General features: G+C 45.3%; 1 protein-coding gene across 1 annotated transcript in view; it reads left to right on the forward strand.

Annotated features, from left to right (window-relative positions):
- Nucleotides 1-3,238: 3,238 nt before the first annotated feature.
- The window catches only part of atg10 (ATG10 autophagy related 10 homolog (S. cerevisiae)), a 35,313-nt gene continuing 15,754 nt past the window's right edge, over nucleotides 3,239-22,797 (forward strand). The window contains exons 1-3 of the mRNA XM_061261077.1: nucleotides 3,239-3,374; nucleotides 13,610-13,738; nucleotides 15,111-15,236. Coding sequence (XP_061117061.1) covers nucleotides 13,610-13,738; nucleotides 15,111-15,236 — 255 coding nt within the window. The 5' untranslated portion in view covers nucleotides 3,239-3,374. The remainder of the gene's footprint in view (nucleotides 3,375-13,609; nucleotides 13,739-15,110; nucleotides 15,237-22,797) is intronic.

Consider the following 22,797-nt stretch of genomic DNA (forward strand, 5'->3'; position numbering starts at 1 on the left):
AAGATACAATTGACTTTCACCTTGCCTTTTATGAGTACAGACCAAGTGGCCAAAACCAAGCTTTGTTTTTGAAGCTCACTTCCTGGTCTTGTTGAGAGATGTTTCTCACTAGTACCAGAGTGGATGGCTCCAGTATACGTAGGTGTTTCAGCCACCTGTCAATGGTAACAATACGGTAAATATACAAAGTCAATTTTTTTTTTTTCCCCAAGAAGATGTAGCGGCAATCTATGTTTTTTTTCTTCATCTAATTTCTCCCCATGGCCTAATTTGTTAAGTCTTTGAGTTATTTGAACAATATTTTAATATTTTGTGGAAGAATCAGGGATAGTTTGCGTAACTGCTGAGTTGCTGTATCTCATGTGCTTAGTGGATGACCCAGACTTGGCCGAACCAATACGCCTCCCTCTGTTCCCGCACGAACGGTCAAAGTCTCTGGCTCCAATTCGTACAACATGCCGCCGTCTGAAAATGTAATTTCAAAACCCTTTTCACAAGCCTATGGAAAGTCCATATGTGATGTCACAGACAATTGGTCCATATTTTCAGGATTTACTATCCATCAGAGTCTGAGCTTGTGCAGAGTGCGGACAGTATTTCTTTTCTAAGCATTGATATGTTTGGCTATACAGCATGCACCTACCTAATGCAAGTCTATTGACTGATTGCAAAGTTTGGCTTAGCCTAAGTAACTGTAAGTCACTTTGGATAAAAGTGTCAGCTAAGTAACAAATTATTATTATAACCCAAACAATACTAGGTAAATGCACTCTACACCATTAAGGAACCACCAGAATAGCTGTTAGAACAATGTTATTTCCAATTGTTGTTCACTGCTAGTTCAGTGTCAGAGACTTTCTTATGTTTTCAAATCCATTTTTGTCTTGCGTAGGGGGCCGAAGGCCTAAAGTTTACTAAAAGCTGGGAAGAAGACGGGCGAGCGATGTCCGTAATTAGAATACACAGTTACTGTATGATAGTTTTACTGAAATCTGGACTGACAGAGTGCTACACTTTACAAGCATTTACTTTTCTGTTTACATAAGAGACAAATACTATCCATCCATCCATCCATCCATTATCTTAACCCGCTTATCCTGAACAGGGTCGCAGGGGGGCTGGAGCCTATCCCAGCATACATTAGGCGAAAGGCAGGAATGCACCCTGGACAGGTCGCCAGTCCATTGCAGGGCACACACACCATTCACTCACACACTCTACCTACGGGCAATTTAGACTCTCCAATCAGCCTAACCTGCATGTCTTTGGACTGCGGGAGGAAACCGGAGTATCCCACACGACACGGGGGACCATGCAAACTCCATACAGAGAGGCCCCGGCCGACGGGGATTCGAACCCGGGACCTCCTTGCTGTGAGGCGGCAGTGCTACCCACTGCACAGGCCATTTATCGCTATAGTCTTTGAGTTCATTTCATTTTGAATGATGATATCTGCAGTAATCCGGCCCAACTTATGGTCATTTTAAATGTTTGTATTTTGTTCTCCCAAAGCAAGGGCAATGGCAAACCAAAGACTCCACTAAATAAGTAGAGAATTACTGTGCAGCCCTGTAGTACATCGTGCTTCTATGTGCTTCCTAGTGCAGACCCAAGTGCTTCCTCTGACCAACAATGTCCACATGGTTGGCATGTGTACTTACATTTTCTCGTGATGCTATAGGGGTTGCTAGGGGTGCCCAAGAATTGACAATAAAGAACTATGATCTCCTGTGCATGTGAAACTACCTCATTAAATTCACCACCAAGCAATCCCAATACAGTCCATCAACTTAATTTGCCTGATTTGCATGTGGAATAATTTGTCATTCATAAAATACACTAAAAGCAAGAATTACGAACATGACACGGCTAATGACTTCAAGATATTACTTTTTTCCTCATTTATAAAAAAAAAAAAAAAAACATCTATGCAAAGGCCTGGTTATGAAAACTGTATCAACCCCCATATGCGATGCTCACAGCGACCAACACATTAATGGAGACAAATCTCACTCTCCTTGTGCTGGAAATCTTTGTGACAATCAAAAGAGGCACAATTTTGACAAATTACAAAATAGCGAAGTACTATAACCCTGTAATTATCATTAACATTATTATTATTTTGTCTTGTATAATAATAATATATTTAGATTTAGTAGTGCTGCAAAGATGACGAGAAACAATCAATCTTTAAAGCAATGTCACACAAAAAACTTTAGTAGGAGTACATCAATTTCCTTTTCGATAACTACCTAGCCTACATCTCAACAAAGCCCTAACTCCATAGACCATCGCTCGCCTCGAATCTGCAGTATAAATCAGTCTGGCACACCGCTTGGATAAAAAGCAGGCCTGGGGTCCCAGTGGAGGTGGCATGGGGCTGTGGTGGACAGCACCCTCACAGCCAGAAGGCGCTGCGCTTGAATCCCGGCTAAAGGCCTCTCTGTGTGTAGTTTGCATGTTCTCCCTGTGTCCATGTGGGTTCTTGCCAGATGGCCAATTCAGATTTCCTCCCGCAGTCCAGAGACATACAGTAGGCTAATTGGACACTCTAAATTACCTGTAGGTATGAATGTGTGAGTGAATGCTCTGTGGGCCAAGCTCATTTGTGTTTTGTTTTAGCAACATTTTTACATTATCCGTCACCTGCCATCATCAGTTGTGATGATAAAATAACTACAATATTTAAAGGTCTACCTATAATCAAAATGGATATATTTCCTATTATATCTGGTAAATTAAAAGTAAGTGGGTTTCTATTAGATTAAAGTTGGTCTGGTGTGTCAAACACAAACTGTTTTTATGTGGTTTAAAAATATATATACTTTTTGATGACAAGTTTGATACTGGGACAGCGAGTTATCTACAGTCACACAATGGCTTCTCTGTTGGCAACCATATCGTCAGAACAACCAGCACACTGTCAGATAATATTACAATCCTACCTAATGAATTTAATCTTGTCCGCACATTACAATCAGAGGGAGTAGGACAGAAGAATACTCGTTTCAACAGCTGTTTCTTGACCCTATTCTCTGTAATACAGTGAGGAGTCATATAAGTGTCTCTGACGAGTGCCGTTTTCTGTTTACAAAAGTTACACGGGGTGAACTGACAGGAACCCGTGTTTTTTTATTCACGCAACGATCAGCGTGTGTCCAAAAATAACTGCCGTTTGACGGGAAACAGTTTTTAATCAAGTGTCAGGTCCACTCTATGAAACCGCTTCTCCCCTGCACATTGCAGCCGTGTTGGAGGGACCTCCACGGTCTACAGTTATTCCCCACAAAAGGGCGTCTTGAAACCGCCTGCACCGAATAGCATTTGCTGTTCCATCATCTCCCCTCCGCTTTTGATATCCCGGAAGTTCACCGGTAAGAAACGAGTTTTGCTGAACATTTTGTATCAGTGTGAAAGTTGTGTGCTAAGCTGATGTCTGAATGTCTTGAAAGCGTGTTGCAGGCGAGTGTGTTGCTTTGTTTGTGCGAAAATACGAAATGTAGGAAGGAAGCTTCGACACGGTCCATCCGCTAGCAACCGGACTCGTCTACTTTCGAGTGCAATGTATATTAATACGACTTAATTCTGTATCTAGGTTTATCCAAAACGCAAGTCAGAAAATATGTGATGGTTCAAACAGATATGATCTGTTTGTATGGTTTAAATATTCTCAATACGCGTTGTCAAATGAATCAAATGCAGAACGTTAGCTGTGCTTTTGTGACATGAAACAGCTGTCAGTGTACCCAGTTACGTTGCTCAGAAGGTGTGAGTGGATTGGCGTCGTCAGTACGGTGAACTTTGACTGGAGGGAAGTCAAGGGCTGTTTTCATGTTACCGGTTGCTAAAAACAAGGAGTAGCCTTCATATGTTATCCACAAACGAGCTGTGACCCACGTATTTTACAATCAGTAACCCTGCGTCGTTTCGATATGTTGCACGGGTTTTAAAGATAACGCCGGTGGTTGAAAATGCAACACAGACATCTGGGCTATCTGTGTAGTCTTGCATTCTTCCTCCCGATGCACGCGTAGGGTACACAGTGGAATTCTTGTGGAGATTGCTGACATTGCAGCCACCCCCGTTATCCCTACTCAAATAGACTAGGCCAAGATGTATTTTAGTAAGGTGTGTAGCTACCTAGCTAGCTAACTACGCCATGGTAAAGCACTTAGCTACTGGCTGTGGATTTATACCAACACCGCAAAAGGAATTAAAGCATTCATGGAATTTGCATTGCCTAACTCAAATCTAAACATTGGACATAAATTTGAGTGCAAGCGGGTTATCTTTTTTTCCTTAAGTTTCCCAAAATATCATGTGAAATGTGATAATATAATATCGTAATATCGATTAGTTCATACTTGTCGTTCCTCTGTGGTAAATATCAACAATAACATTTTGGACAGACGGGGATTTGTTCAAACCCTTTGGGAATGGGGGGTACGGAGTGATTTGTGCTGTCAAAGTACCAGCTTTACGTTTCGCGACCTGCTCCCCATATGCAGGGAGTGTAGATGCAGATTGTGGCTGGCAGAACCGTCACCTCTGTAAGGGAGGGTTACAGTGTCAGGGGACGAGCCTGTCACTTTGGGTATAGCAACTTCTCCGACCAATGAGATTACTCCTGTAGCGGCACAGCTGTGCCTGTGTAAGAGACAGAGGCGGAGCGCTGGCGGGCAGCGGACGTTTCTGAAGAGAACACACGAATTGACTAAAACTACTGGGAATTTCAAATTCAGTGCTAAAAAAAAATACACGTTAAAATATGTTTGGTAAAAAGTCTTTAGAACATTGAGTTCCCCTGAATTTTGTTTTCAAATGTTCCCCTTTACTCCAAAATGAAAATATTTGTTTGGGTTAGGGCTATATATCCAATACCCCTTTTTTTGCTGTTGGTTGCAGTCACTCTGTTGTCACAACCTGGGCCTATCGGTTATGCAATCTTCCTCAGAAATCACCCAAAGAAATCCCAAGCAGCGATTGAACCCACACCCTTACCCAGTAACACCAGTCATATTCTGGTTATGAAGTGTTTCACCCCAGCTAACCTGAAACGTTCTCTCCAGTGTTGCTACAATGTAGTGGCAATGTTATAACATGGGCAAAGCCTTCTGGTAACATTGTAAGAACATTTTGTTTTAGCTGTAATAAACTTTCCATTTATTCATTGCTGTAATACAAAGGTCAGAACAACATTAATAATAGAAATGATTTCTATGCTTAATGAAACATGCCATCCATTAAAAAATAATTTCCATTTGTGTACTAAATTATGTTTTGAATGTGATTCATCAACAAGCACAGAATCCAGAACGTTGCTTCCACTACAGGGCGTCTAGGTCTAGGATATAAATAGTAAAAGAAAAAGTTTATGTTGAAGCATGAATTAATACACAAATAATTGTGTTTTTGTCTTGGTGCATGTTTATTTAACAACGTGAGTTTTTAATATAGCTTTATTGTTTCATTGTGTCTGCTCCTCGTATGAGGAATGATTCGATTTGGGTGCAGGTGTACTGAAACATAAGTCTGTGATTTTATATCTATGAGCAAAGAAAAGATGGAGGTAAAACTTCCACACTTTGGATATTTCCGATGTGCACAATTCTTATTATGTCATAGACGACTGGTCTTTGAAAACAGCTTCAATTATGTCATGAAGACTGGGTTCTATATACAGTTATTCTTTGTCATAGATGCTAGTTCCTATGTACACAATTCTTATGTCACAGGGGCTGGCTTCTGTATACAGCTCTTGTTATGTCATAGAGGGTAGTTCCTATGTACACAGTTCTTATTTTGTCATAGAGGCTGGGCCCTATGTACACAGCTCTATTTTTTTAGTGAGGCTGGCTTCTGTGTACACTGATCGTAGAGGCTAGTCCCTGTGTACACAGGATTTAATCCTGGCTCTTAATTTGAAGAAGTTTGTTAAATAAACCTCTATGCCGAGTTAGATCAAATGGTTTTTGAAAGTCTGTCAGGCCAGCAAATGTTTTCCTTCCCTGTTTTGCGAACATTTGTTCCCACTGGGCCGCACTTGATATAAAGGTAATCCCTTGTGTGAGCTGGTTCAGTAGAAAGCTGATCTGTCCCTTGAAGCAATAAATGCTCGTTAAGGAAGCTTGATTCCTTGCTTTTTCATCGCAGTTGGAGTTTGTTAGATTGCCATTGACATGGATTCCTTGGTAGCAGAGATGTGTTGTTGAATGTATCTTGTATCTTGGATTCACATTAATAGTACTTAATTATTTTATTTCCTGAAAATAGCTCCCCTGAATGTATGTTAAATATTTATGTTTATACTTATGTTTACAGTATATATATGCTGTATATTGGGCAATGAAAAAGTATTTGCCCCCTTGTTGATTTCCTCTATTATTTGTCAGTGGTTTCAGATATTTAGCAAAATGTATTATTAGACAAAGGGAGCCTGAGTAAACACAAAACACACTGAATTATTATTTTATTTATTTCAAGAAAAGTTATGAAACAATCATTTGAAAAAGTTAAAAAAAAAAAAATAAAAAAAAGCCCCCTTAAACTTTAGCAGCAATAACTGTAACCAAACGCTTACAAATATGGAGAGAGAGAGAGAGAGAGAGAGCGAGAGAGAGACTGTGAGACTGTGTGTGTGTGTGTGTGTGTGTATGTGTGTGTGTGTATGTACTTGCACATGTGTGTGTGTAATGAAATGAAAGAGAAAGAAACAAATGAAGGTCTGCTTATTTTTAGCAATCCAGGATTCCCCATCACTGCATGGAGAAACAAACAGAGTAAACTGTGGGCTGAACTCTCTTCCCTTTAGCAGAGTAAACTATGGGCTGAACTCTCTTCCCTTTAGCAGAGTAAACTATGGGCTGACCTCTCTTCCCTTTAGCAGAGTAAACTGTGGGCTGAACTCTCTTCCCTTTAGCAGAGTAAACTATGGGCTGAGCTCTCTTCCCTTTAGCAGAGTAAACTGTGGGCTGAACTCTCTTCCCTTTAGCAGAGTAAACTATGGGCTGAACTCTCTTCCCTTTAGCAGAGTAAACTGTGGGCTGAACTCTCTTCCCTTTAGCAGAGTAAACTATGGGCTGAACTCTCTTCCCTTTAGCAGAGTAAACTATGGGCTGAGCTCTCTTCCCTTCAGCAGAGTAAACTATGGGCTGAATGCTCTTCCCTTCAGCAGAGTAAACTGTGGGCTGAATGCTCTTCCCCGCTGCATTAGCATGCTGCACAGTGGGAGAGGCCTGTTCTGCATAATGGCCCCAGACACCAGGCAGACTGGAGCTGTACCCGTCGCAGTAGTTTAGCGCTGCCCCCTGCAGCTCACGGCTCTCTGCCGTCTGATGGAAGATGCTTTCCTGTCCGATCCAGTAATCCCAAATGCGATGAGAAAGCACAAGTAGCTTGCTCTCTTTGAAGTTATGTCGGGCAGTGAAGGGAATTCCTGTTTCTTTCTTTTCCCAGTTCCAGTATTTATTTATATATTTTATTAATAATATTTTTATTATTTGTACTCGTAGTTATTTAGATCACATTCAGTCTTAAGCGGGTATTAGCAAATCACAATCCTCGAGGGCTGAGAACTGCTGGTTTTCCACCCTCCCTTTACCTGGGAGTCAGGTGTGTAGACAGTCTGGCCGAGCAGGAGCACTAATTGTTCAGTCAGTTCAGTCCGTTACCTGGGAGGAAAGGAAACCAGGGCCATATTTGCGGGTATCCCTGCGATACGTGCTCTGAATTAACCCTGCTAAATGTGGCTCCGAGGCGTGATGTCATCAGTGATGACTCAGAGCGGAGTAGCTCAACCGTGGCCCTGGTCGATGGAGAGCTCAGAGACAAGCAGCCTCTTGTCTTTCTTCCACAACAAGCGTCTGTATCACACTTCCACTTAGAACAGGGATGAGCAACTCCAGTCCTGGACGGCCAGTGTGTGTGCAGGATTTTGCTGCCACCAGTTGCCTTGGCTCAATCGGCGAATTAGTCTTACGCACCGTGACCGATTCACTCGTAAAGTAGACCACAATAAAATACTACAAGGCCAGAACATTTATCAGCTGCTGTTTATATCACGGAATGTGGCTATAGATGACAGATCATGTCAATGTTTGGGTTAATCGAATAATTAAGAGCAGAAGTTGGTCTGAAATCCAGAAACAGATACGGCCCTCCTTGCCCATCCCTGTCTTAGAATGTTCGAGGGTTGCACACTCCATTTCCTTTTTAACTCTTTCTGTCCCTAAACCACCATATGGCACTGAAGCGTAACTACTGTAAAATCCCAAGGGAGCCATATGGCACACACAAAATGTTTGGTATACTATGGTTTTGAATTCCTATTAAAACCCAACTACATTTTCTCAACTTTCTCAGCCAAAGCCAAAACCCCTTTGGGATTAGATGGAGCCACTACATATTGGGCTTGGGACTGAAAGGGTTAAAGGTGGAGCTGGAACCAGAACCTGGCCTGCTTGGCTCCTGTTCTGGATGTTTTTCCAGAGATTAACTGTGTCCGGAGATGACTAGATCTGTAACCACATTACATCTGCAGAAAGTGTTCCAAAAAAACCCTGTGATTCCAAGAAGAACCATATTGAGTTCAAGGGTTCTTTGCCTGGTAGCTTTCAAACCTATGATATCCATTAAGATCTAATAAGGGTTCCTCTATGGAGATCTGAGAGTGTATGAAATTATTGGGTGTGATGTCTTGCTGTCTCCCCCAAAACCTATGTGTATGGGTGTGGTCATTTTGTTTGCAGACCACGCTTACTGAAGCGTCCTCATTCCGTGATTCCATACTGTAGAAGGCCGGAAGCCTGAGGCTTTCCCAGGCATGGTTTTGTCCACTCCGAGTCCGCCTCTGTTTGGGAGTGGGGGTGGGGGGTGGGGGGGGGGGTTTGCGGAGTAGAAGGCTGTTTTGGCCCCTGGCCACTCTGCCACTTCCTCCCGGATAATTGAAGCCAGGTTCCTGTCAGTCCAGATCCCGGAAGACCCGGGTGATTCTGCAGACGCATCGGGCTCCGGTAACAGGCTCCATATGCGCTCCGGAGAACGACAAGCGCTTCTGTCCATATTAACTAGCGCAGATTCTTCATCTTCTCAATGGCTGTTGGGACAGAAAGAGCGTTTTAACAGTACCAAGATCAATAGGAGTATTGTAAAAATAACTCTTATTCTTCTAAGCCTTCTTTTAATTCTTCTACTTCTAATTCTTATTGTAAGTCTTCTTCCTTTTCTTCTTCTTCTTCTTGTTTCTTCCGATGGCCCTAACCAGGGCGATGCACACAGAGACACTGCTTCATATTACTATAGTACTGTATATGTAATATCAGATTACACAGCTGAATATTTTTCATATCTTTGCTGTAAGTACCTGGTCAATAGAGCCCAACAGGAGTTTCACTTGTGATTTGAACCAGAAACAAACCCAATCAGAGACTGGCCGTGTTATAAAACATTCATAACATTTAATAACAAATGTAATGTAAGACTGTACACTGTGTTCCGGAGCTGTGCAATGCATCAAAGAAGTGTGGCCACGCATTCATCTCTGAAAGGACGGCGATTGAATCGAATCAAAGCAAAATCCTGAAGCAAGAATTAGCTCCTCCGTGCTAAGTGATTGACCTTGAAAGCAAGTGATGTAAGACTGCGGCCTGCCCACAGTTTTCCGACCGGTTAGACCACAGAACTAAATCTATCTAAAGCCAAAAAGCGTAAGAATTACATCCATTAGAATTGACTGATACATTTCCGTAGAGCCGTGTTTGTTTTTTCTTCTTCAAAGGAGTCGTAATATTCCGAATCTTCAGAAACGCAGTGGCAGATCTTGGCGCTGTTCTGCCGACGCCTTCTCCTCTCATTAGAGTCTGAAGAATCGCCTCGGTTTACTGCAGACACAATTAACTTACGCGCGCAATCTGTTATCCTTTAAGTGTTTGAGGATGTTAAAGCAGTCGAACAAATTGTGTAAGAAGCCCGTGACAGCGCGATTGCGACGTGGTTTAATAGCCTGTTTAATAAGCAAGCCTTTTTGCTTTTCTCTCTCTCTCTAATCACCGTTTAACAGGGCGGAGGAAGAGGAGTTGTATATCAAATGCTCTCGTGGATGGCGCGGTGACAGGTGCGATTTTGCGTATTGTGTCTTTATCGTGTCATTGCAGCTGCTAATGAAGTATCCATTAAGTGCGCAATTAGAGGGGAGTCTCGAGTGTTTTCGCGCTGGAGTTGCCCAGAAAATACTTTGGATAGGAAAAAATAATCTGTCGAGCGTAATCAATGTCTTATTCATACAGAAAGGAACAGGTCGTAAACCTATATTCACGTTTTATGGCGGTTATTCCCACACATAGGCAAGTTGAAATAATCTCAGTTCAGGTCCTAAGTGGCAATGTAGTAAATGAACGGAAAATACCCCACCTCATTTAGATTTGCAAAGAAAACACACTTTAATCTAATAAATATGGGAATACATAGAGGAAAGCATATTTTACCGTGTGTTTGCTCATGAAATTGGTTAAATGAGTAGCCTACTACACACTGTATTGTTCATATTGCGGAATAATTGTTTGTTGTAGTCATTTAACTCTTATTCAAACACATTGACTAGTCTAGTTTGCATTACAAATAAATGATTAATCGCAGTCGCCATCCAGACCAATTTCTTGAGATTAATTATGGAGACGCAAACATCAATAGCTACAAATATGGACATTTGTTAACATGCCTTTTTGTAGAAGCGATACTGAATCAAAATCATTGTACTTTGTGCAATGGGAACAATATGAGGAGAGTCACATATTACACACAGGGGGCTCTCCCTTTGACAATTTCAATACTCTCATAGCAGCATGATCAAGACGTGGTGTGGCATTGTAATGAATTCTCAGAAAAGTTTTGGTACAAGAACAGAGAGAAATAGCACACACACACACACACACACACACACACACACACACACACACACATATATACTCTCTCAAGCTCTCAGCCACCCGAGCAGTTAGGCCTACATTCCCGTCACAATTAGGCACGATATAAAAAAGGCTTTTCTAAATTCCGCGCAGGTTTTCCAGCAGGTGAAATTTCTGATGATCCGCGGTCCCGGGCGTGTGCCGCGCATACAGATGAGCTCACGGATTCGGGCGGTTGGTGTGCTCCAGCAGCAGGGACAGGCAGGGTAGACCTCCCCTGCGGTAAATGCCGGAACCTGAACGGTGACGCGAGACGTCCCAGCGGCCGGGTGGCGGCCATTTTCTTTCAGAATGACAAAACTCTGACTGCACCTCAGACTGAGTTCATTAGATGTGCCACCTTTAACGAGGTTTGTCAAGTTGCTGAGATTGGTGAGGAAGTACCGCTCTGGGCACGCCCCAGGTGAACTGCCATCGCCTCCACTGTTGTAGCACTGAAGCAGTTGTTAAAAACCGATGTTTTAGGGTTTTTTGGGGGGGCTGTGCGGAGAGAAAACATGCTATTTTACATTAAGTGCATGACAAATGTGCAAAAACGAATGTGGTTGACACATTTTAGATGTCAAGAACCTGGTTGATCTTTGACATTTAAAGTTCAGCCGACTTCTTGCAGCACAGCTCACTTACAGTACAGCAAAAAGTCATGGCCTCATCTTGTTGCTGAATCGTGACAGTTAACTTTTAAAAATTGCAGCATTGCAGGTTGGCCTGGAAAATTGAACAAACCAAAGTGGGTTTTTTTTTCTCTTCAGAAAAGGTTTTTACATTCTCAGTTTCTCATGCACATCGGGATTCGCTAACTTTTGTCCTTAACTAAGGAAGCCGCTCCATGGTCTACCTTAGTAGGAACTTAAAATGGCCGTCCCTGCCTTCAGTCTACTTTTATCTTTAACATTGAAAAAAAAATGCAGCTTAGTTAATTCTGGAGACGGTGGATCCCGCCAGACTGTGGAAACAAAAACGAGCGCTTCAGTTTAAGTTAAGGACAAACGCTGATTGAATGTAAGTCTTTCTTGTGCTTCCCATTGATCTAGACCATGCAGTGACTCTCTTAGGAAATAACACCAGAATAGTGTCGTTAACACGATTCGATTTCCATATCTGATCTCTTCCGACTGCTGTCTATAAAGTGCACACACCCCCCATAAAAGAGGCTCTGCCCCCACCAGACCTGGGTTAAAATAATATTTTTGTTTTGGATTCAAATACTTTTCTGCATTTGACTACTAGGCTTTCCTGGTGTATGGAAACAAATGAGATGATCCCACTTGCTCCTCCTTGCAGGGCCAAATGCACCAGGCAAGATGAACAGAGTACAGAAAAGTATTTTAATCCAAAACAAATATTATTTGAACCCAGGTCTGGCCCCCACCCGTACTAAATTGATTCTCTGAAATGACCAGCGTCATGCTTGGTCTCAGAAAGCAGATGTGAAAAGGAAACGTGATTCAGCAGAGCTGAATAGTTCTTCATGCCAGGGTGTCTGACGAAAGGGTGTGTGAATCCATATAGCAGCAGACTTACAATGTTTACATGCTGCACACTGGCATGGTTCTGCATTTCTCAGGTAATGAAAATGTTATAATGGGGGTTTTGGCTATATATAGCCTATATGAGAAAGAAGAACAACCTTTACTTTGTAAGTTTGCCTTGAGTTCCAGTGGGAATATACCTGGAAAACCCCGCCCCCAAAAAAAATAATCCTGCCATTTTTTATATACAACATTAAAAATGCATATCAGTTGTTAAACTAATAAGCACTCTTGACAGACAGCCATTAACGTTTAAGTGAATAACCAGATGTTCATTAATGCCTCTATTTTATATACAAAGTTAATTTTATGTGGCATTCAATAAGCCTTCTGCCCTCTACATGGCTAACAGATGTTTGTGCTAAAGTAGAGAAATTGCCACCATAATGGCTTTCCTGTGTCTAAAGGCCATAAATAACTTGTTTGCTGGACAAAACAAGCGGCTGTAACCTTAAGACATAACAGCCGCGGCGGTAATGTAACTCAAACGGCTGAATCCACCTCTCCGCTCTCCCCTCTAAATGACAAAGACGCGTCCAGGTGGACGGGAGGAGAAGGATGATGGTGGAGAATGTCTGGGTCACATGGTAATTTGTTGTTATGGTAACCCCGGGGGCAGGTCTCTGGGGTCCTGGGTAAGCAGCTGTCTGAGTCTCTGCCTGTGTGGATGCTGGAATCCAGGGCTCTGTGAGGGCGGGTAGGGGTGTAAGGCAGTGTGTGTGTGCGTGTGTTTGGGATTTAGTGTGTGAGTGACAGTGAGCCTGTGTGAGTGTGTGACCTTGTGTGTGTGAGAGTGAGTGGGTGCCTGTGAGTATGAGAGAGTGTGTGTGTGAGAGAGGAGAGTGAACATGTGTTTGTGTGTGTGAGAGAGTGTGTCGGTGAGACTGAGGCTGTGTGTGTGTGTGATTTAGAATTTGAGAGTGTGTATGTGTCTGTGTTAGTGTGTGTATGTCTGTGTGTATATGCGAGTGAGTGTGTGCCTGTGAGTGACAGAGTATGTCAGTGAGACTGTGTGTGTGTGTGTGTGTGTGAGTGGGTTTGAGAGTGTGTATGAGTAGTGTGCAGCACCTCCCTTCTGTAAGGTGACGTCAGTGACCGGCTCTCTCCTCACTGCAGATGACAGGAGAGGGGGGAGAGGGGACGGGTGCTCTCCACCTGGACGAGGAGACCTTCCGCCGGGCCTGCCAGCGTTTCGTCCAGCACTCCCGCACCCTCAGTGATGGATGGAGCTGGGAGGAGGTGAAGGTACGCTCTGGCCCTCCTCACTGCTGCTTGAGCCCTCCTGGCCTGCCCTGGTCAGACAGAGTCTGGCCTCTCCCCTCTGAACTCTTCTGACCACATTGAGTTCACCCTTTAAGGTGTGAGGTCACAAATATGGGATTCTTTACTGAACATTCTAATGCTGATGTAGCGATAACTGCTGGTGATGGGAAACAAAGTTCTAGAACACTCTTCAAAGGGTTAAGTGGAAGATCATAAATGTATGATAAGAATGTTTTTAACGGAACATTCTAGTGCATCTGGTCATTGAAAGCGATGGTTTTAGAATGGTGACTTTGAATTTAGAAGGGTTAAAAGAGTCCATGGAGGTGTTTGCCTTTACTCATAACTGCTGCGTTTGCATGTTGCATTTTTTTTTTTTATGTGGGAGATTTTATTGTCACTCGTTTCGTTGGTGTTCTTGTCCCTTTCCAGCTCCTGTAATGTTGGGAGGCTGATTATTTTTGTTAATGTCTAACGATAATGAATGGCTGACCACCGTACCTGACGGTGCGTGAAATAGTTTTTAGAGAGGCACATTTGTTTGAAAAGCATTTAGTGTTTATTTGGCCACCTTGCTGAGTAGTAGGTACATTATCCCATCTTATTTAAAAGACTTGTTCTTTATTAAAACATTTTTCACACTCTGAATATTGTATGGATTTTTTCTTCCCCCCCCATCCACCATTTCATTCTGTTGGTGAACAAGTGCATCTGTTTGTGTGCACATTTTTGTTTTTGAGTATGTTTCTGTGTGTGTATTTACTGTATGTGTGTGTATATGTATGTGTGTAGATGCTGGGCTAAAGCTGGCTCCAAGCTCTTGTTTTTCATCAAGGTCAGATCCCTTGTTTCAAATTTAGAGATGTTTACATCCTCTCTCCCAAACAGTGGTGACGGGCATTTAACTTTTTGGGTGAGTCATCGACCTTGAAGAGGAACTTCTGGGCTGAAATATGCCAGAAAATAAACCCTCACCGAGTACGGCTTTTGCAGACGTGCAACGGCACCGTATACAGTGCAGTCCGTAACTATTTGGACAGTGGTTAAAATTCTTTTCTTTTGGCTCTGAATTCCAGCACTGGAATCCAAAGCATTGGATTTGACATGAAACAATGAATACTGGGTTAAATTGCAGACTGTCACCTTTCATTTGAGGCCGTATTGAGTGATCTGTGTAGGAATTACATCCCTTTTTATTCACCCCCCCCCCCATGTTTAGGAACAAAAAGTAATTGGACAGTTGGCCTACCGTTTCTGATTAGTCAGTGTTTGTGTATTCAATTGCTTCCTTAATGCAAGTATAAGAAGCGTTCAGTATCTAGTCTTGATTCCTTGATTCCGGCTTTATTTCCAGGGCTCTGATGAAGGCTACATGAGGAAGACTGTTCTGGTCCCCGGGAGAACCATTGCTCACCCCCCCCGAGATGCAGGCTGTGGACCAGGGGAGGACTTGGACACCCTGGGTCAGGGAGAAGGGCAGGTAGGGCCCCTTAACCCCTGAAATTCACATCCACACAGAAGCACAAAATGGAGCCCAACCATTGAGGCAAAGTGGGAGAGTGGGGTTCGTTTCTACACCCAGAGAACCTGTCAGAGATCTCGCAGAGTGCTTCCCGGTAGGCTGGCACCAATGGGGATTTGAGTTTGATGCAATGTCGATATCGGTAGCCAATGATCCGGGGGAGCCGGAATGGCGGATTACGCAACACGTAGAAGCTGAGTCACTGCCTCTCCCCTCAGCTGTCATCCTGTCACTACCACTCAGCCCACAGGTTCTGCATCACACACCCCAACTCATGCACCATGATGCCTGGATGAAAAAAGGAGGAATATGTCTGAGGTGATTGCTGTTAGACAGGGACCCTGGCAGTAGCTCTGTGTGTGTGTGTTTGTGTGTGTGTGTGTGTGACTCTGTGTGTGTGCGTGCATGCATGTGTGTGTGTGTGCATGTGTGTGTGTGTGTTTTGGACTCATCTAGGGGTATGCGTTGGGTATTTTAGACTAATGTGTGTGTATGCATGTATGTGCATATATGTGTGTGTGTGTGTATGTGCATGTTTGTGTGTGTGTGTGTGTGCATGTGTGTGTGTGTGTGTGTGTGTGTGTGTGTGTGTTTCGGGACATCTCTTATATAAAGTGGTTGATCCTGGGCTTTCTCAGTGAGGGCTGGTGTTTTTACACTCTGTTGCCTTCTCTTAGTCACAAAGCCTGTGGCTGGGCTTTCAGCTTGGCCAGGCAGCTCTGACCGCAGAACCCTCCCAAATGAAAAACTGGCGTGACTGAATAATTAATCACAGGTCTTGCATCATGTCTTTTAACCATTGGTTAAAAAAGCCATTTGTGCCTTACCTAGGCTTAGTTCACTGGGGAGTGGATGACACGGTTATTGTGCACCATCTCTCCACTATAACCAGCGTGTTTGAGAGGAAGGGCCTGTGGTCTGGGGATGTCCCTGCTGTTGGCGGCCATTTTGAAAACGTAGCTAAGCTGAAGGAGGGAGATGTTTGTGTTTCTCCTACACATTGGACTAATTATGAGGAAGAAACATTGCAAGGGCCTTGAACCAAAGCCTACAATTTATATGGAAGTAAACTTTAGTACTGGAAAGTCTTGCTAATGCTGGCCTGTACATTTTGCCCGCGTGTGCGTGTGTGAGAGAGTTATAGTTCTAAAGTGTTTACATGTGTGTTTGTTATAAATATAGTTTTTTCAAGGGTGAGAGTATCTATTTTCTGCCACATAAAATCACAGCCTTGTCCACGACTCAGTGGGTGCCAACTAAAAAAATGTGAATCTTCGTACAGTCAAAAAAACACAAAAAACTGCACTCGTATAATTTAGCAGAATTCATTTTCCAGCCGTCGAGTGCTCCTTTTAGCGGTGCTAGCGGCGGCCGTGCTGTGAGCGGTGAACAGAACTGCATCGACTGCATCTCTGCCGTTCCTCTACCCCGGCTGAAAAGCCCCTCTGATGATGTATTCTGCGCGGATGCATTCTCTGAAGACGGCGTCCCTGTTTTTCTGCACTTTCAGCGCAACTATCCACACATCCTGCAGAACGACTGCAGATGAAACCCAGCGTTTCGTGCTAATCGTTTCCTGCCATTGTCTGTGAATGGAAGTGTGGAGTTTCCCAGCGCACACCACTCCAGAGCCCTCGTGTTTCAATGCGTCTGATGAATACTGTACTGCGTAAATAAAAATAGAAAAAGAATGAAAATGTCTGTAAGGAATATCATATCACTGAGAGTTAGGACAGGCTGTTCCTTAGGGAAAACAGAGTAGACTTTCTACTGCACAACTTTCAAAACCACTGAAGTATTCTCAGCCACTTAAAGATCTGCTATTTTGTGGTTTGTATGGACAGTGGAATTGGAAAAAAGATTTCAGTTTATTTCTTTTTTTTCACATATTTGATAGCAGGTCTGTCTGTTTGCTTGCCAACTAGAGTAGAATCCATGTGTTATACAACAATGAAATATGTGTATTTAGTTACAGGGTAAGGTAATGGCAGGCACATGGAATGTCTAAAGCAGGGCCGCCCAACCGTGTTCCTGGAGATCTACCGTCTGTAGTGGTAGGGACTACATTTCCCATGATGCGTATGGGTATGTATATGGGTTGTCTAAGGAAAATAGTTATTTACCATCTGTCCACAGCGTCCTGTTTCCTGACTAAACACAGTCCTGTTCACTCCAACCCTAGCAAAACACACCTCATTCCACAGCTGGAGATCTTGTTGTGCGGCTAATTAGTAGAAACAGCAGGCGGGCAAAATTAGGGTTGAAATTAACCACAGGACGGTAGATCTCCAGGAACGGGTTTGGGTAGCCCTGGTCTGAAGTCAGGTGACACAGTGGAGAAGAATCTGGTGACACAAGCTGATGAAAAGGCACATGGAATTCCTCTGCATGTCGGGGTGTGTCCTACACGTTTCCTTCCAAACCGCTTATCCCGCTGCCCGCTGATGGTTTTCACATGACTGAAAGACATTTACACTTTGCAGAAAATGTGTTAGCGGTTAGCGCACAACTTTATAATTTTACTTGTGCTGGGTTTTCACAAGGTGTGCAGTGTGTGCCCTCACAGCCAATCATCCGGCATTATATGCGAGCGTCATTTAAACTGGTGGCCAATCAACGAAAGCCTCTGTCTCAGCCACACCCTCTTCTCAAGTCTAACAGTCCTTAAAGAGCCGGTGCCTGACTGACAAAGACAAATCTCCCTTGTGAAAAGGTACTGTGCTTCTGCCAAAATTGCCTTTGTCTACATTTTTTATCACTGGTATCATCAAACAAATATTCCTTTGTTTTAAGGAGTAGGTGTGTCTGTCTGTCTGTCCAGCTGCGTCAACACATACTTGCAAGTAGAAAACCACATCCTGTTCGTCATAGGAATGCGTGGCATGTAACAAAGTGCCTTTCTAAATCTCCGGGCAAGTCATCATTTGTTGTTGGCGAGGAAAGAAAAAAAAGGGTGCTTTTCTTATCTTGAATGGTAAGGTTGAGGTCGGAAAACATGACCAATTCTTATAAATTACAGCTCCGGAAAGTAAAAGAGCCGGACACCGATAGGAAAACAGCCTCTTTCAAGCTTTAGCCTCCGCCCTCCAGAACGCTCGAGAAGGCAGCCAGGCTCGAGAAGTTCGTGTGACATGTTTAACCCGAGGCAACGGCCTGTTCCCATGGAAACATAAAGTACCGGAGCGATGCGGTCTCCGGCATCCACTCGCCAAAACCTCACCCTCCTCGAGTCGGGAGTATCAATATTGTAAAAGCTTTGCCGTGTGAGGTTCTGCTGCGCGGAGAACGCCTGACGCGAAACATACAGTAAACCTGTCATTTCTTTTACCCCAACAGAGCTGCAATGAGCTCTAATTAGAGTCAATTTCAGCTTGCGCTGGGCTAATTGGGGACCACAAAATACCCTCATCAATGCTGCGCGGCGTCCTGAAAAAGATCCCTGTGGATTCCGGCGCTGTCTGTGCTCGCGTGAAAGTAATATTAATAAAGTGAGCGCTGGAGCTTTCTGCACACTCTATTTGTCCTTTTTGTCCCAGATGGGTCTGGTTCTGATTCTGGATCTGTGGTGGTTTGGATGGACAGACCTGTCTCCCCAGGCCAGGTTTCAGGTGCACCCCACAACATCAGCCACCCTAATGCCTGACATGGGTAGCCCATACTGAAACAAGTCTAAATCGGTGGGCTAGACAGCATATATGTAGGCCTTCTGATAGGATCTTAGATGGTGAACTATACAGGAAGTGACATCACATGAAGCCTAATGAATAGGGGATTTGAGTCCTCTCACTATGTTAGCCTCATTCATCCCTGTACAGAGAGATTTCCAACTTTCCTGGTGTTCCCACAATGCACTTCACCATGAAATGCAAAGTAGGCTTTGCAAGACCCCAGGAATTTTACATTACATTACATTACATTAATGGCATTTGGCAGACGCTCTTATCCAGAGTGACTAGACTATGATTAGACTATGCAGGAGACAATCCTCCCCTGGAGCAATGCAGGGTGAGGGGCCTTGCACAAGGGCCCAATGGCTGTGCGGATCTTACTGTGGCTAGACTGGGGATCGAACCACTAACCTTGCGGGTCCCAGGCATGTATCTTAACCACTACGCTACAGGCTGCCTAGAAAGTTTTCTCCTCCAGATCATTGAGAAATACAAAATATGCCAAATAATCAAGAGATCACGTCAAATCACTGTGACGTGGTTGTGAATTTTACAGACCCTGAACAAAACAAACACATTAAATGGGAAGTGTGATTCCCATACTGGCAAATGAGGCTCTGCATTATACACACAAAGCTAAATTATCAGAAGTATGTTCTTTACTTTTTTATCCATTTGACTGAAGCTTGAAGAAGCCAACACACATACACGCACATAAACACCTTCAGTTAACTGCACGGTAACACATTCACACCATTATGCTGCACATTTTTATGCAAATTTAAAGTTTGACGATTAAACTGATGATTCAAGCACAGGCCGCACTTCTCACTGGATGACTCCATAATGTAGGATGCAGGTGCGCGACAAAGAAGAGATGTTTGTTTTTCACTCCCAACAAATCCCAGGTTAGATGCCACTTAGAAAACATTTCCAACCGCAAATCGTGGCATGCAAATGTCCAGGTGTGACAGAGAGGACTATCCCTGCAGCGCGTCTGCACCTGTGAATCGGGGGCCAAGATGCTTTCCCAGAGAGGCGGATACTCGAGATTGTTTTTCATCCGAGTCGATGTTTGGACACCGCGTCGAGAGAGAGAGGTGCAATTCAGAGGTGTAAATACAGAACGACAAACCCAGAAGACCGTAAAGTCAAAAGGGTGCGCTTTCCGGAAAAGTTCTTGAACTTCTGTGTGCATGTCATTTCGCCTTATCGGAAGAATCTGTCTCTGAAATGAAAAAGGATATCCCTTGAAACCGCAGCGCTACTATTGCTAAAACATTTGAACAGTAAAATTCTGTAAGCTCATCACTTAGCCTAGGTTTCAGACTGGTGTCGATTTCAGTTGATTGACAGGCATGATTACTCATTCCCACCTGCGCGTTTGGTCAGAGCGAAAGAATCGGTTTCACGGAATTACAAAGACCTGGGGCGGCTGGCTCTTGCTGCTCGTTCCCAGGATAAACACCATTAGTGTGTGATGCACGCCATGGATGTGTGATACTGGAGCCAGTGCTGATTGGCTGGCAGTTTTGCAGGAAGGCATTAGCGGGTGAAGCATCACCCAGGTCGGGAGGGTTTCAGTTGGTGGGATGTTCCTTTTCTCATCGCTCACCAGACCGCATGTCTGGCATATTATTATTATCCTTATTATTATTGAGCTATTATTGCAGTGGTGAATTTTTAAAAAATCACAGACAAAAACGATTTGACACATGCTATTTGCACTGTGAGCAGCTGGTTTTCTTTTTCTTTTTCAGGGGACAACGCGTCGTCTTTTTATATTATGACTGAAAGGACTTCACTGTATTTCTAAACACTGGCATGAAAAACTGGGTCTGGGCTGAATTTGCGCGCGTGCACACACACACACACACACACACACACACACACACAGGAGAGGTACTCTTGTCTATTTGTCTCTCCAGTCTCAGATCTATACGGAGCTGCAGAGAAAGGTATGAAAAATGAATTTCATTCTGGGGTGCAGAAATTGGCACTGAATAATGTCCAGCGCCTCTCTCCCGCCCCCGCCCTGGGCTTCGGCGTCTGTGGGCAGAGCCGACCTGCACTCTCCTGAATAATCCTGATTAATGGCCGCTCCGCAGATCCACAGCGTTTGTTAAGCAGAGGGGACGCCAAATAATGACAAATAATTTCGGCCGAAGAATGGCCGCGCTCTGAGGCCGGTTACCAAGGTGACTGCAGGAGCATGATGGGATATGTGTGTGTAAGGTGCCGGGTTTGACCTTGCCAGACCCAGTGTGCGGCTAGCATGGAGTGGGAGTGGGAGAGGCGCTTTGGCCAGCTGGCATCCCCTCCCTCCCCGTGTGCTGTGTGACAGCCTTATTACTGCCGTGGCTATGACATCATCCCGTCCCGGCTCTTATTCTTTACAGAGGAGCCCCCTCTCCGCCTTCGCCCACCCCGTGATTACAGCAACGCAAAACCGCACGTTCCACCGTCATAACGCAGGGAATCTCTGACTTTAACTGCGCTTGTTTGCTCTTTTCAGGAGTCAGGAGAGAAAACCTCAGCTTTTTTTCCTTTGTGTGTTGAGTGTTTTTTATTCTCTTCGTCTTGGCTGCCGTGTCCACTCGTAATCGCATGGTTTAGGCAGGGATGCGAGTGCCGTCAGGCCTCTCTGTGCTGGCCTGTAGCTGGCAGGCCCCTCTGTGCTGGCTTGTGGGGGGCAGGCCCCTCTGTGCTGGCCTGTAGCTGGCAGGCCCCTCTGTGTTGGCCTGTAGCTGGCAGGCCCCTCTGTGCTGGCCTGTAGCTGGCAGGCCCCTCTGTGCTGGCTGGTGGGGGGCAGGCCCCTCTGTGCTGGCCTGTAGCCGGCAGGCCCCTCTGTGCTGGTCTGTAGCTGGCAGGCCCCTCTGTGCTGACCTGTAGCTGGCAGGCCCCTCTGTGCTGGCTGGTGGGGGGCAGGCCCCTCTGTGCTGGTCTGTAGCTGGCAGGCCCCTCTGTGCTGACCTGTAGCTGGCAGGCCCCTCTGTGCTGGCTTGTGGGTGGTAGGCCCCTCTGTGCTGGCCTGTAGCCGGCAGGCCCCTCTGTGCTGGCCTGTAGCCGGCAGGCCCCTCTGTGCTGGCCTGTAGCTGGCAGGCCCCTCTGTGCTGGCTGGTGGGGGGCAGGCCCCTCTGTGCTGGCCTGTAGCCGGCAGGCCCCTCTGTGCTGGCTTGTGGGTGGTAGGCCCCTCTGTGCTGGCCTGTAGCCGGCAGGCCCCTCTGTGCTGGTCTGTAGCCGGCAGGTCCCTCTGTGCTGGCTTGTGGGGGGCAGGCCCCTCTGTGCTGGCTTGTGGGGGGCAGGCCCCTCTGTGCTGGCTTGTGGGGGGCAGGCCCCTCTGTGCTGGCCTGTAGCCGGCAGGCCCCTCTGTGCTGGCTTGTGGGTGGTAGGCCCCTCTGTGCTGGCCTGTAGCCGGCAGGCCCCTCTGTGCTGGTCTGTAGCCGGCAGGTCCCTCTGTGCTGGCTTGTGGGGGGCAGGCCCCTCCATGCTGGCTGGTGGGTGGCAGGCCCCTCTGTGCTGGCTTGTGGGGGGCAGGCCCCTCTGTGCTGGCCTGTAGCCGGCAGGCCCCTCTGTGCTGGCTTGTGGGGGGCAGGCCCCTCTGTGCTGGCCTGTAGCCGGCAGGGCCCTCTGTGCTGGCCTGTAGCTGGCAGGGCCCTCTGTGCTGGCCTGTAGCTGGCAGGGCCCTCTGTGCTGGCCTGTAGCTGGCAGGGCCCTCTGTGCTGGCTTGTGGGGGGCAGGCCCCTCTGTGCTGGCCTGTGGGGGACAGGCCCCTCTGTGCTGGCTTGTGGGGGGCAGGCCCCTCTGTGCTGGCCTGTAGCTGGCAGCGCTGCGGTGGTCCTAGATTTGGG

Source organism: Conger conger, chromosome 11 (genome assembly GCF_963514075.1).
Source record: "Conger conger chromosome 11, fConCon1.1, whole genome shotgun sequence".
NCBI classification, from domain to species: domain Eukaryota; kingdom Metazoa; phylum Chordata; class Actinopteri; order Anguilliformes; family Congridae; genus Conger; species Conger conger.